Genomic DNA, 13,611 nt, shown 5'->3' on the forward strand with positions numbered 1-13,611 from the left:
GAGTGCTGGCCCATGCGGAGAGCTCACACAGCAAGATGATGTAACAAAACAAGACACAGAGGAGAGACAATAAGAAATGCTGCAGACCAGGGAGCTGAGGTGGTGCAAGAGATTGAGCACCTCTCTCCCACTTCAGAAGGTCCAAGGATCAGTTTCTGGTGCTGCCTAAAGAGAAGACGAGGAGGCACAGAAGAACATACAGCGAATGGAGACAGAGAACATATAGCAAGCACAGAAACAATGAGGGGTAGGAGTAGAAATGAATAAATTTTAAAACGTTTAGAAAAAACTGTAACCAACCATTTTATCATGCAGATAAGTATTAGGACAGAATTGGCAGTGAGTATTTTAAAAGTCTTATAAGAAATATTTTTATAAAATTCCCAAATATATAAGAAAATTACACATTACATTTCTTCATTTTCTTCTTTTAGAAAGATGCTATTGGGAAGTGGTTGTGGCTTAACCAATAGAGTGTCTGCCTACCATAGGGAGGGTCCAGGGTTTGCTATCCAGGGCCACCTTTCCCATGTGGTGAGCTGACCCACATGCAGTGCTGATGTGTGCAAGGAGTGCCATGACACCCAAGGGTGCCCTCTGCATAGGGGAGCCCCACGTGCAAGGAGTGTGCCTGACAAGAAGAATGATCCCAGGTGAAAAACGCAAAGCCCATCCAGGAGTGGCACTGCACATACAGAGAGCTGATGCAGCAAGATGACTCAACAAAAAATATGACACAGTTTCCTGGTGCCACATGACAAGAATGCAAGTGGACACACACACACAAACAGTGATTGGACACAGAGAGCAGACTACAGGGGGAAAGGGGAGAGAAATAAATAATAAAATAAATCTTAAAAAAATGATACTGTTTACCACAAAGAAACTAGCGGTGTTTGAAGAGAACATTTTTTCTAGTAAATTTATGAAAATTAACATTCCCAATGGAATCAAGATTATCTTCTAGATACCACCATCTTATGACTATATTTCTATTAGAAATGTGGGTGATGCATTAAAACCTCATGTTGATAAATATATGGACTTAAACCCATTTGGTGTGGAGGCAATGGCTTGGCTTTTTCTGTTGTAGAAAATGACTGTGACAAAAGAGTAGCCATCAAGAAAATTGTCCTTGGGAGCAGACATTTTTCAACTGATAGAACATTCATCTTCCATATGGAGGGTCCAGGATTTGATCCCCAGGGCCTCTGACCTGTGTGGTAAGATGGCCCATGTTCAGTGCTGCTGTGCTCAAGGAGTGTCATGCCACACAGGTGTGCCCCCACTAAGGGTGCCCCATGTGCAAGGAGTGCACACCACAAGGAGAGCCACCCCACGTGAAAAAAGCACAGCCCACCCAGGAGTGGCACCACATACATGGAGAGCTTATGCAGCAATATGAAGCAACAAAAGAGATGCATTTTCTCATTGCCACCGTATAATGCAAAGCAGATGCTGAAGAACACAGAGTGAATGGACACAGAGAGCATACAATGGGGGAAAGGGGAGAGAAATAAATAAAATAAAACTTTAAAAAAAGAAAAGAAAATTGTCCTTACTGATCCCCAGAGTGGTAAACATGCTCTATGTGAAATCAAAATTACTAGAAGACTTGACCATGATGACACTGTGAAAGTATTTGAACTTCTTGGCCCCAGTGGAAGCCAGTTAACAGATGATGTGGGCTCTCTTACTGAACTGAACAGTGTTTACATCTTTTAGGAATACATGGAGACAGACTAGGCTAAAGTGCTGGCTCAGGGCCCTTTACTGGAGAAGCATGCCAGACTTTTCACCTATCAACTGCTACATGGGCTCAAGTATATTCACTCTGCAAACAAACTGCACAGAGACCTCAAACCAGCTAATCTTTTCATCAATACCAGAGATGTGGTGCTGAAGATAGGTGACTTTGGTCTTGCACTCATTGTGGATCCCCATTATTCCCATAGGAGTCATCTTTCTGAAGGATTGGTTACTAAATGGTACAGATCTCCACATCTTTTACTTTCTCCTAATAATGATACTAAAGCCATTGACATGTGAGCTGCAGGCTGCTTCTTTGCTGAAATGCTGACTGATAAAACTCTCTTTGCAGGAGCACATGAACTTAAACAGATGCAGGTGATTTTAGAGCCTATTCCCATTATACATGAAGATCACCAGGATGTTCTCAGTGTAATTCCAGTTTATATTAGAAATGACATGACTGAGCCACACAAACCTTTAACACAGGAATTAGAGAAGCACTGGATTTCCTGGAACAGGTCCTGACATTTAGTCCAATGGATCTGTTGACAGAAGAGAAAACACTTTCCTATCCTTACATGAGCATATATTCTTTTCCAACAGATGAGCCAATTTCAAGTCATCCTTTTCATATTGAAGATGAAGTTGATGATATTTTGCTTATGGATGAAATTCAGACACATTTATAACTGGGAAAGATACCATGATTGTCAGTTTTCAGATCATGATTGGCCTATACATAACAATTTTGATATTGAGGAAGTTAAGCTTGATCCAAGAACTCTGTCTGATGTCACTGATGAAGAAGAAGTACAAGTTGATCCTTGAAAAAATTTGGATGGAGATTGTGAAAAGTATCTAGAGGATCCTGCTTTTGATTAGAATTACTCTACTGAGCCTTGTTGGCAGCACCAAGATCATCACAAAAACAAATACTTGATCTGGAGTGTAGCCATACTTGTAACTACAGAATGAGGTCATCATCATATTTAGATAACTTAGTTTGGAAAGAGAGTGAAGTTAATCATTCCTATGATCCCAAGCTTATTATAGATCTTTCCAATTGTAAAGAACAGAGCAAAGAAAAATCTGATAAGAAAGGCAAGTCAAAATGTGAAAGGAATGGATGGGTTAAAGCCCAGATATCTCAAGAGGAAGCATCACAGCAACTGGCTGAAAAAGAAAGGGAAAAGAATCAGGGATTTGACTTTGATTCCTTTATTGCAGGAACTACTCAACTTCATTCACAACGTGAGCCTACTGATGTTGTTGATAAATTAAACCACTTGACTAGCTCAGTGTCCCAACTAGAATTGAAAAGCTTGATATCAAATTCAGTGGGCCAAGAATAAGAGGAAAATGGAATGGGAAATTTGTCTTAGTGAGAAGTCTTGTACCTGTCTTCTTGGGACAGGAAGTTTGTGAATGGAGAGGAAGACTGTTTCCTGATAAGTCAGTTTTATTGTGAGGTAAGGAAGGATGAACAAATTGAGAAGGAAAACACTTACACCAGTTACTTGTACAGGTTCTTTAGCAGGAAATAAGATGTTGAAATGCTAGAAACTGATCAAGGAGAGAATGGGAAGCTTGGGAGAGAGGAAATGAGGAAGGATTTCTGAACAGCAATGGGGAGTTTCTCTTTGACAAGCAGCTTGAATTCATAGGCATCCCATAGCTTCACAGTCCCATTGGGTCACCGCTTAAGTCAATACAGGCCACATTAACACCTTCTGCTATGAAATCTTCCCCTCACATTCCTCATAAAACATACAGCAGCATTCCAAAACATCTGACGTAAAACACTCAGCAGACATTTCTCTGTATTCTTCAGGAAATGAGTTTTTTTTTATTACTAGTGTTTTAGTCATTTTTTACTTGAATCAGATGGTGTCCTTTTCGTAAGGATTTCTTTAGTTCTTGGTTTTTAAAATCCAGACTTATTTTGTGCATGAGAGAGTTTTCATTTTAACTGGCATGTGATTTGCACATAAAAATTTTAAAAATAGAGTGAAATAATGCAATGTAGGAGGAGACAAAAGAAATGCATTAAGAGAAGTGAAAACATTCTCAAAGAACAATGATCTGTTTTGCAGGAAACAAATCTCACCTTGAAATTTACACAGGGAGACTGCATAATTGCATGAAAATATTTTTTCCTAAAACATTTTTTCATTCATAAATATTTTTAAGTTTTTCATACTGTACACATTTCTTAAAACCCATATGATACTAGAGCAGGCTAATAAGATAGGGAATTAATATATGGATCTGAAACCTGAAAGAGAGTCCACGTGGACCTCTGGAACCCCCAAGATGGCTGCTGGAGGAACCCCAGCCCTGGGATTCCACTTCCTAAAACAAAGAAATGCCCGGATGGTCTCTAGAAACTTTATCATTGAGTCCTCACTAAGAAATTGATGGGTGGGATAATCAATCCAAACTGGGAACGCTGAAACCCCTCTCCCCTTCCATTAGCAAAGGGGTGAAATAATTAGCAATTTTAAAGCAAACCGTGAGGCTTTAGTGTGCTCTCTTGCCTTCCTCTTTTGACTGCGGACCTGTCCTGCCCTCTGTATGCTTCTGTCACCATTTTTCCCCTGCCATGTGGCCACACAAGTAACCCTGGGAATTTATAACCTATAATGGGGAATTATAGCTTGTAAATTAGCCCTCTTCATCTCTTTTCATCTCCTTCCACACTACCTGGGACCCCTGCTTTGTTATTTTGTTATTTTCTCCCATTTCTCTTCCCTCTTTACCTGAATAAATTACTGGCCTAACTTGCCCGGCAAGCTCTTGAAATTCATTTCCGCAGCATAGCCAAAAAACTAGATAGAATCTGGTAACAGTACCAGCAGCAACTGAAAATGAAAGCTGAATTTGTGCACATGTGTTTTCTACCTCAAGGTAACAAAAGTGTATGGCAAAACATATACCACCAATAGTGCTCCACAATATGCACTTCTATTTAGCCAGCATTTATTATAGTAAACTATTCTTAAGATTCATTCACTATTTATAAATGTTCTGGTATGCATTCTTTACAGTGAAGTGTTAATACATCACATCTTATTTATTTTAGCAAATCAGTATATGTTCTGGGTTTAATTATAGAAAGTTAACATAGTTTTGGAAATTTATTTGCAAACACACTTTTTCCATTTGGCACTATGGTATGTTGCCTACCTAGCTGAGTATATAATGTCAGTTTTTTCTAAGTCTGTCAACATACTTAAATTACTTAAGTGTTCATTTTAAGCAAATTGCTCACTATGTATAGGAACTTGTATTTCAGAGGTGCTTGATCTATCTACCAACAAAAATTGTAAAGTAATTTATTATAAAATGCTCTTATAAGTCTTAATTGTGATTATTTAAAAAAAATTGTAATCTTAGGTTTGTGTGCATGGAAGTACTTAAGTACATTATTATTTGTTACTGCCTCTCTCCACTCTTTCTCCCAGCCGTTGTTATTTTCTCCCTCTAGCCGTTGCGGTCCTTCCCGCCAGTCCCGCCCACATTGCTAGCTTATAATCTGCCTCCTTCCTTAGACACTGCTTACCTCATAGCCCTCCACCCACTTCCACCTATCCTCTACCACTCTGTAGCTAGCCCACCCTAGCTCTAACCCCTCCCTCCACCCAACCCTATATAACCAAGTGTACTTCCGCAATAAAGCAGACCTGTTCTTGTGCTCAGGCGGTCTCCGTGTTTTTTTTTTAACCGCGCGTCCCCCAAGCCTGGAAGAACTGGTGCTCCTTTCAGGAGTACCTCCCACCGGTAGTTAGGCAGGAGCGAGCCCCCCCTGACTCTTGGGCATAAGTGAGGCCGAGCCCTCACTCTAGACAACATTACAACATTTGGCGCCCAGTGTGGAAGCTCCTCCCCCGGCCCCTCTCTGCTGCTGCTGCTGCTGTGAATGGGACGGCCCATCCTCGTTCTCCAGGTAGGGACCCCTCGCCGTCGTCCTGTCTCTATTTCAACATGGGCGCCTCTCTATCTACGCGTCAGGCGTCGCAAGTCAGGGCCCTCGCCACCCTGCTCGACACCAATGGAGTCCGCGTTTCCCTGCGGCAACTCCAAAAATACTGGGACCTTCTGCTCCCCTTTAATCCGTGGCTCGCCACTTGCCAACTCTGGAGCCCAGACACATACTCTCGACTCATAGATCGAGTCGCCTCTGCAATGGAGCATGAAAAACGCTCCTTCCCGCCAGGCCTCTTACCCGTTCTAGTCGCCATCCGCGCCTGTCTCCTCAGTGCCCCATCCGAGACTATTCATGAGGCTTCTCTCAAGCAGCCTCTAGACTGTAATCCCAATGAGTCCGCCGACACTGACTCTCTGTCTGACCAACTTGCGGCCGCCCTCGAGCATGAGCCCCCCCGTCCGAGCTCCCCGCGGCACACAGAGACCGCTCCTGCGGCTCCCCAAAATGGCGAACTTCCACCTTCTTCCTCCACCTCTGCCCAAAATGGCGCACTTCCGGCTTCTTCTTCACCGGGACCGGAGCCCGCTGGCGGGAACAAAGGCGCTTCTTCCCGCCTTTACCCGCCTCTTCCTGCCCTGTCAGCATCCAGCTCCGCCCCAGAAACTGTACGGTCGCCATTTTCCGCTAAACCGGAAACTTCCCCCGCGCCATTTTGTTCACAACCGGATGCAGTTACTCCACCATCTTGGCCGGCGCCCGGAAGTGACGCAGTTACTCCGCCATCTCGGCCGGCGCCCGGAAGTGACGCAGTTACTCCGCCATCTCGGCCGATGCCCGGAAGTGACGCAGTTACTCCGCCATCTCGGCCGGCGCCCGGAAGTGACGCAGTTACTCCGCCATCTCGGCCGGCGCCCGGAAGTGACGCAGTTACTCCGCCATCTTAGCCGGCGCCCAGAAGTGACGCGGCCACCCCGCCATCTTGGCCCGGAAGTGCCCCGCCATTTTGTTGTCGTCAAAATGCTGCCCGGCCGCCATTTTCTCACTTATTTTCTGCTTATCCCTCGCCACCACCGTATGGCAGTAGCCCTCCACCTACTCCTAGCAAGGCACCCTCTCATACCCCCCAGCTTTATCCACTAAATCTACAACCTACGCCGCAACGACCTCAAACTTGGCTGCCCTTCACAGCAGAAGAAGTTAAAACCCTCCGCAAAGCTGTTAAAGAAGATAGAGTCGGCAGCCCTTATGTAACGCAGCTCCTTAAAGAGCTGGCAACTCAACTCGTTCTCCCATATGACTGGATTTCCCTGGCCCACACCATCTTAACGCCAGGCCAGTTTCTTGAATGGCGAGCTCACTACCAAGCAGCCGTTGACCGGCAAGTAGTAGAAAATGCCCAAGCTGGTGTCTTAGATCCACCTGATGCTTATATGGGGATCAACAACTACGCGGACCCTTGTCCATATCTACACATTGACCCAGAATTTTGGCACCGGGTAAAATTCCTCATCCACCGGTCCTTTTCTCTAGTCTCCACCAAGCAGCCCACCAAGCTCGCACAACTGCTTCAAGACTCCAATGAAACTTTCCCAGCATTCGTCGCCCGCGTCCTGGAAGCTTGCCAGCGGAAAATTTCTAGTAAAGACGCTCAGTTCGCACTCGCCAAAGAGCTCATCATAGATAGATGCCTTGCGCCCTTCTGGGCTGTAGTCCTCCCCATACGTGATAAAGATATCCACGAATGGGTTCTCGCCTGTCGCGACGTTGACCCGCAAGTCAAAACGCTCACTGCTGCCTTTGCTTCTGCCATGGCCGTTTCATCTACTCCCACCTCCGTCTGCTTTCGGTGCGGTCAGTCCGGCCATTTCATCCGCGAGTGCCCTCGGCCAGGCCCAGCACCCTGCTCTGCCCTACCACCGCGAAGACCAAGAGGCCCTTCTACGCCGTGTCCACGCTGTGGAAAAGGATATCACTGGGCTCGTGACTGCCGTGCCATCCAAAACTACCAGCAGCCTTTAAACTCCCAGTGGGGCAGGCCTCAGCCCCACCCGCAAGAGGTCCTCGAGAAAGCTCCCAAGCCATAATGTGGACAATGCCTATCTCGCGTCATCAAAAACCCTCATTAGAGCTTAAGATAAATGGGCAATGGCTCGATGGACTCTTAGATTCTGGCGCTGAAGTCTCCTGTATTCCCTTCAAAGTCGCTGCGTTCAATCACTGGCCCCTCGAAACTGGCCCTCAAGTCATCGGCGCCACGGGAGCCGCTACCTCCTAGAAAACATCCCAACCTCTGCATTGGAGTGACCGAAAAGGCCACGAAGGTCAAATTCACCCACTCGTCCTCTCTTCAGTCCAAACCATCCTGTGGGGGAGAGATGTCCTCAGCCAGCTAAAAGCTTGAATCACCACAGAAGCCTTCTTAGCTGCGCTGCCCCCCCCCCCCCCTTATAGGAGCCACTGCTCCCATCTCAAGACCTGACCCTATCCCTCTGGAATGAGACACAGAAGAGCCCATCTGGGTTGAGCAGTGGCCCTTGCCAGCTCACAAGCTACAAGCTCTCTCTGCCCTCGTCGAAGAGCAATTACAAGCAGGGCATATTGAGCCATCCACCAGTCCCTACAATTCGCCAATCTTCGTCATTAACAAGAAAAACACAGGCAAGTTCCGCCTTCTCCACGACCTCCGAGAAATCAACAAGCATATTAAGCCAATAGAATCACCTCAGCCAGGATGCCCGCATCCCACCGCAGTCCCCCAGCATTTTCACGCGGCGACCATCGACATCAAGGACTGTTTTTTCTCTATTCCTCTTCACCCGCGAGACTGTCCACGATTTGCGTTTACAGTCCCACGCACCAACAACCAAGGCACAGCGCTTCGATTCCAATGGCGAGTGCTACCGCAAAGTATGCGGAACAGCCCAACCATATGTCAGCTCTATGTCAACCATGCCATTGAGCCGCTGAGCTCAAGGTTTCATCCAGAGCAAACATACATTCTCCACTATATGGATGACCTTCTCTTAGCAGCGAGCTCCAGCGCGCTCCTCAATGACCTACTCTCTGCAGTGATGACAAACCTTTCAAGCCTCAGACTTACCGTGCAATCAGACAAAATAAACCTCCAACCTCCTTTTCAATTTTTGGGCTTTCATTTTCATCACTTCATTCAGCCCACAAGCCCACAAATTCATGTCTCTCACAAGATGACGCTGACTGAACTCCAACGACTTTGTGGACAAATCAATTAGCTTCGCTCGGCGCTGCCCATCACAACAGCACAGATGCAACCCCTCTTCGAGCTCTTGCAGACCAAAAACAGCCCACCAACTGCAGCCACCCGTAGCATCACCATCACTCCTGCTGCTCGAGAAGTTGTTCAGCAAGTTAGCACCGCGCTGCAGCAGTGCCGCCTAGAGCGGTTCTCCCCTAACCTTCCAATTTTAGCCTTAGTTCTGCCAACGCCAATCACTCCCACAAGTCTCTTGTGGCAAGATGGCCCTCTCCTTTTTCTGCATACGTCAAAGAGCAAACTCCCGAAAATCTGCCCTTTTACAAGGGCCTGGATCGCGCTGGCCACTGACTTAGTACTTCTCTCCATACAAACGTACGGCATCCCGCCACACACCATTGTTTGGCCTTTAGATGCAAAGGAAGTTACCTCCCTCATCATGAACAATGCCCAAATGCAAAGCCTAGTAGAGCTCTTTCGTGGCTCCTTTGACAACCACTATCCTCATCACCGATTGCTGCAGAGAATGTCTCAATTAGCGTTTTCCAACCCTTTCCGTCCATTGCCCGCACGGAACCCAATCCCTTCAGCCATCACTGCCTTCACAGACGCCTCAAAAACAGCATTTGCAGCCATCATATACACTCCTAAAAATCCTGAGCCACGGCAACTGCTGTTCGCAAATGACTTTTCTGTTCAAGTAGGCAAACTTCTAGCTGTCGCTGCAGTCCTCAATCTCCACCCAGACCGGCCTCTCAACATCTTTACTGACAGTCTATACACTCTTCAAGTGTGTCGTAGCCTTCCACTTGCCACTTTCTTGCCAAGTGAATCAAACATCGATCGGGCACTCGGCTTTGTGCAGCGACTGCTTGAAGAGCGGCAACAGCCCTGGTTCATCGCTCACATTAGAAGCCATTCTGGCCTACCAGGGCCTCTGACTCAGGGAAATAACCTCGCTGACGCTTCCGTGTCCGCCCATCAGATAAACCCAGTCACTTTTCGAGAAGACTCCACCTATGAACCGCGGCTTGGAGACTTTGTCAACCAAGCCAAGCTTTTACACTCCCAGTTTCACTTCTCTGCACAGTCCATCCAGAAACTCTTTCCAAATATACCTATTGAAACCTGCAAGCACCTCGTGCGTGCGTGCCAGACTTGTGCGCCTTTGCTGCCACTTGGACCTTTGCAGCCTCAGGGCGTCAACCCCCGCGGTCTCCGCCCAAACTCGAGATGGCAATTAGATGTCACTCATGTCAGCGCCTTCGGCCGCCTCAAATATCTTCATGTAGCAATTGACACCTTTTCGCATCTGTGCTATGCAGTCCCCCTCGCAGGGGAAAGCGCCAAGCATTGCATCAAGGTGCTCCGCCAAGCTATTCTGTTCATGGGAGTCCCATGGGATCTCAAAACAAATAACGGGCCAGCATATCGTAGTGCTGCCTTTGCCAGCTTCGTGCAAATGTATCACATCACACATCACTTCGGCATTCCGTATAATCCACAAGGACAAGGGATCGTCAAACGTACTCATCAACAGCTCAAACTGCTCATTCAGAAGGAGAGAGCCTCCTCCCCCCACAAGGCCCCAACAGATGTTGTGACTGTCTGCCTCATTCACCACAATCTTCTAACCTTTGACAATCTAGGACTTTCTCCCACCCACAAGCACTGGGGGCCAATGTGGCAGCCTTCGCAAGTCCCCCTAGTCCATTGGAAAGACCCTGCCACCAATCATTAGCAAAATCCTGCTCCCCTCCTAGCACAGGGGAGAGGCTTTGCTTGTGTCTTTCCAGATTCTGAGCCGCAACCTCTCTGGATTCCTGGGCGCTGCATCCGGCCTGCCACTGACCCATTGGTCCCAGCAAGCGATCAGCACCCTATGCCCTCAGTGAGAGATAACATTGACAGTGGATGTGGCCCAGATGTCACCCCATTTGCCCAGATCCAGCACCAGCCATCATCTAGAGACGCCTCCTCATAAAATGCATCTAACCCTTACCTCACCCCCTTTATCCCCCTCATGTCACCCGCTCGCCATGAGTGGAGAGCGAGGAGTTTTCTTTTCTTTTATCTCCACAGATGCTGCCTCGTCAAGTGATGCCTCTCTACAGCTTCGTGGCCATTCCCTGCACCCTGGCCTTCTTCGCCCTCTCAGCCGCTGCCAATCAGAATCACCGACCTTTCAACTGGACTCTCACTCAGTTTGACAAACTCATCTCCTTCAACGTAACTGCAGGTGCCCCCTCCTTTACCCTGCCCTTTTGTCAACTCGCCGGCTTCTGGCCCAAGTATCAAACAGCAAACCGGCGCTCCTTTGTCAACTGCGAAAAACCTGGCCCCACTCGCGAAGAGACTATAGTCTCATCCGCCACTGGTTTTTATATCTGCCCAGCTTCCGCCATTGGCTGCCAAGACCCAACAAAATTCTTCTGCCCCTCCTGGGGCTGTGAAACTATAGCCTACGGCTGACGAAATCCTCCTAACCGAGACTCCCATCTCTCTCTCTTAAGCACCACCCCCCTGCGAACCAACCTGGCCGCCAGCATCACGTTTTCAATCAAAAATCCCAATGATGACCAATGGTTGACTGGCCGCACGTGGGGAGCTCGCCTATATGCACACGGCCACCACCACGGCAGCCTCTTCACCATACAAAAGCGCCATGCAACCACTGCAACACGTCCCTCTACAATAGGCCCAAATCGAGTTCTCAACCTTCCTAAGGCACCGCCTCCTCCTCCTTCTCCACCCCCGCTCCGCTCCACCTCACCCACTCCCTCATCTGGTACCCCCCTTACCACTGCCTTCCTCAGCTCCCATGCTCCTAAGCCTCGCTTGCCCCCTACTCAGTACTCCAGTCCCCTCATCAAACTAATCAATGCCTCATACACCTCCCTAAACACATCTTACCCCAACCTCACTCGGAACTGTTGGCTCTGCCTCTCCCCCTCCCTTCCTTTCTATGAGACTGTCACCACCAACCTCTCCTTCAGCAAATCCTCCGAACAGAATCCCGCCGAATGCAATTGGAATGCCTCTTCTGTCCCCCTAACCTTTCAGTCTGTTTCCTCCACAGGACACATTCTCGTCGGGGCCCTCACCCCTCCCTTAGTGTTTGCTCTGATTACTCCTCTCCCGACACTACTACCAGATTCTTAATTCCTCATAACACCTCTCAATGGCTTTGTACCTCCACTGGACTAACCCCCTGCCTCAACGTCGCCACCCTCGATGCTAATAATGAAACTTGTGTGCTTATCTTTCTCGCCCCTCGAGTCCTCTACCACTCTGACACTGACTTTTTCCGCTGTTTGCTGCGCAAACAAACCTCTCTCCACCTACTAAAAAGAGAACCAATCACTGCAGCCCTAACTGTTGCTTCCCTTCTGAGTCTCGCAGGGGCAGGCACCGGCATCGCTGCCCTCGCCACACAGTCTTCTGCCCTCTCCTCTCTCAGACAGGCCGTAGATGAAGACATAACCTATCTTCACAAAGCTGTCAAATATCTAAAAGACTCTCTTAACTCTCTCTCCGAATTAGTCCTGCAAAACCGTCGTGGCCTCGACCTCCTCCTTCTCAAAGAAGGAGGTCTTTGCGCCTCTCTTGGAGAAGAATGCTGCATATACGCCAACTCCACCGGCCTAGTCGAGGACAATCTGAAAAAAGTCGAAGAGGGACTAGAAAAGCGCCGCAAAGAGCGAGAAAACGCGAACTATTCTTCTAATCTTTTTCATGCCCTCCTCCCCTACCTCCTTCCATTTCTAGGCCCGCTCATTGTCGTCATTTTGATTCTCACTGTGGGCCCCTGGGGCATCAAGAGAGTGCTCAGCATTGCCAAAGATCAAGCCAAAGCTGTATCCAATGCAGTATTCAGCTCTTTCGTGCAGGTCCATTACCAACACCTCGCCACCGATGAGCCCCCTCCCCACCGTCCTCTTCGCCCTCTCCGCCCGTGAGACCTACTCTAGCCACTCCCTGTCATTTCCTTCCCCTCTAATAGGGGTTCTAGGGCATCGCAAGGCCGCTTCGCTGGCAAGGCTCGGTGTGCGTCTAGCGCCGGCACGCACCGACCCTGAGGGCTAATGCATGCATCCTAGCCAGATGCTATGTCATTCGTCCATAGCCAACCGGTTTTGCCCCCTTACCCCTCGCCTTCCCCCGCCTATTCCCCTTTCCCCTCATTATTTCCTTCTTAAAAACAAAAGGAGAGCAATTGTTACTGCCTCCCTCCACCCCTTCTCCCAGCCGTTGTTATCTTCCCCCTCCAGCCGTTGCGGTCCTTCCTGCCAGTCCCGCCCACATTGCTAGCTTATAATCTGCCTCCTTCCTTAGACACTGCTTACCTCATAGCCCTCCGCCCACTTCCACCTATCCTCTACCACCCTGTAGCTAGCCCACCCTAGCTCCAACCCCTCCCTCCACCCAACCCTATATAACCAAGTGTAGTTCTGCAATAAAGCAGACCTGTTCCTGCGCTCAGGCGGTCTCCGTGGTTCCTTTTTAACTGCGCGTCCCCCAAGCCTGGAAGAACTGGTGCTCCTTTCAGGAGTACCTCCCGCCCGTAGTTAGGCAGGAGCGAGCCCCCCCTGACTCTTGGGCATAAGCGAGGCCGAGCCCTCGCTCCAGACAACATTACAACAATTATTGTAGATTAAAAGTTATACATGATAAGACATTTTGTTTCTACTGTATGTTT

General features: G+C 48.2%; 1 protein-coding gene and 1 pseudogene across 1 annotated transcript; both read left to right on the forward strand.

The window, feature by feature from the left end:
* The first annotated feature begins 1,047 nt into the window (after positions 1–1,047).
* Positions 1,048–3,521, forward strand: LOC105746206 (mitogen-activated protein kinase 6 pseudogene; annotated as a pseudogene).
* A 1,930-nt stretch (positions 3,522–5,451) lies between these two features.
* Positions 5,452–13,379, forward strand: LOC131274413 (MLV-related proviral Env polyprotein-like). Its single transcript, XM_058280886.1, has 2 exons — positions 5,452–5,698; positions 10,995–13,379. The coding sequence occupies exon 2, from the start codon at positions 11,936–11,938 to the stop codon at positions 12,869–12,871; it is 936 nt and encodes a 311-aa protein (XP_058136869.1). The 5' UTR covers positions 5,452–5,698; positions 10,995–11,935; the 3' UTR covers positions 12,872–13,379.
* Positions 13,380–13,611: the final 232 nt, after the last annotated feature.

This window comes from Dasypus novemcinctus, chromosome 18 (genome assembly GCF_030445035.2).
Source record: "Dasypus novemcinctus isolate mDasNov1 chromosome 18, mDasNov1.1.hap2, whole genome shotgun sequence".
Classification (NCBI taxonomy): Eukaryota; Metazoa; Chordata; class Mammalia; order Cingulata; family Dasypodidae; genus Dasypus; species Dasypus novemcinctus.

Excerpts from the sequence above, each read along its gene's own strand:
- LOC131274413 (XM_058280886.1), top strand. The coding sequence starts at position 11,936 with ATGCAATTGGAATGCCTCTTCTGTCCCCCTAACCTTTCAGTCTGTTTC.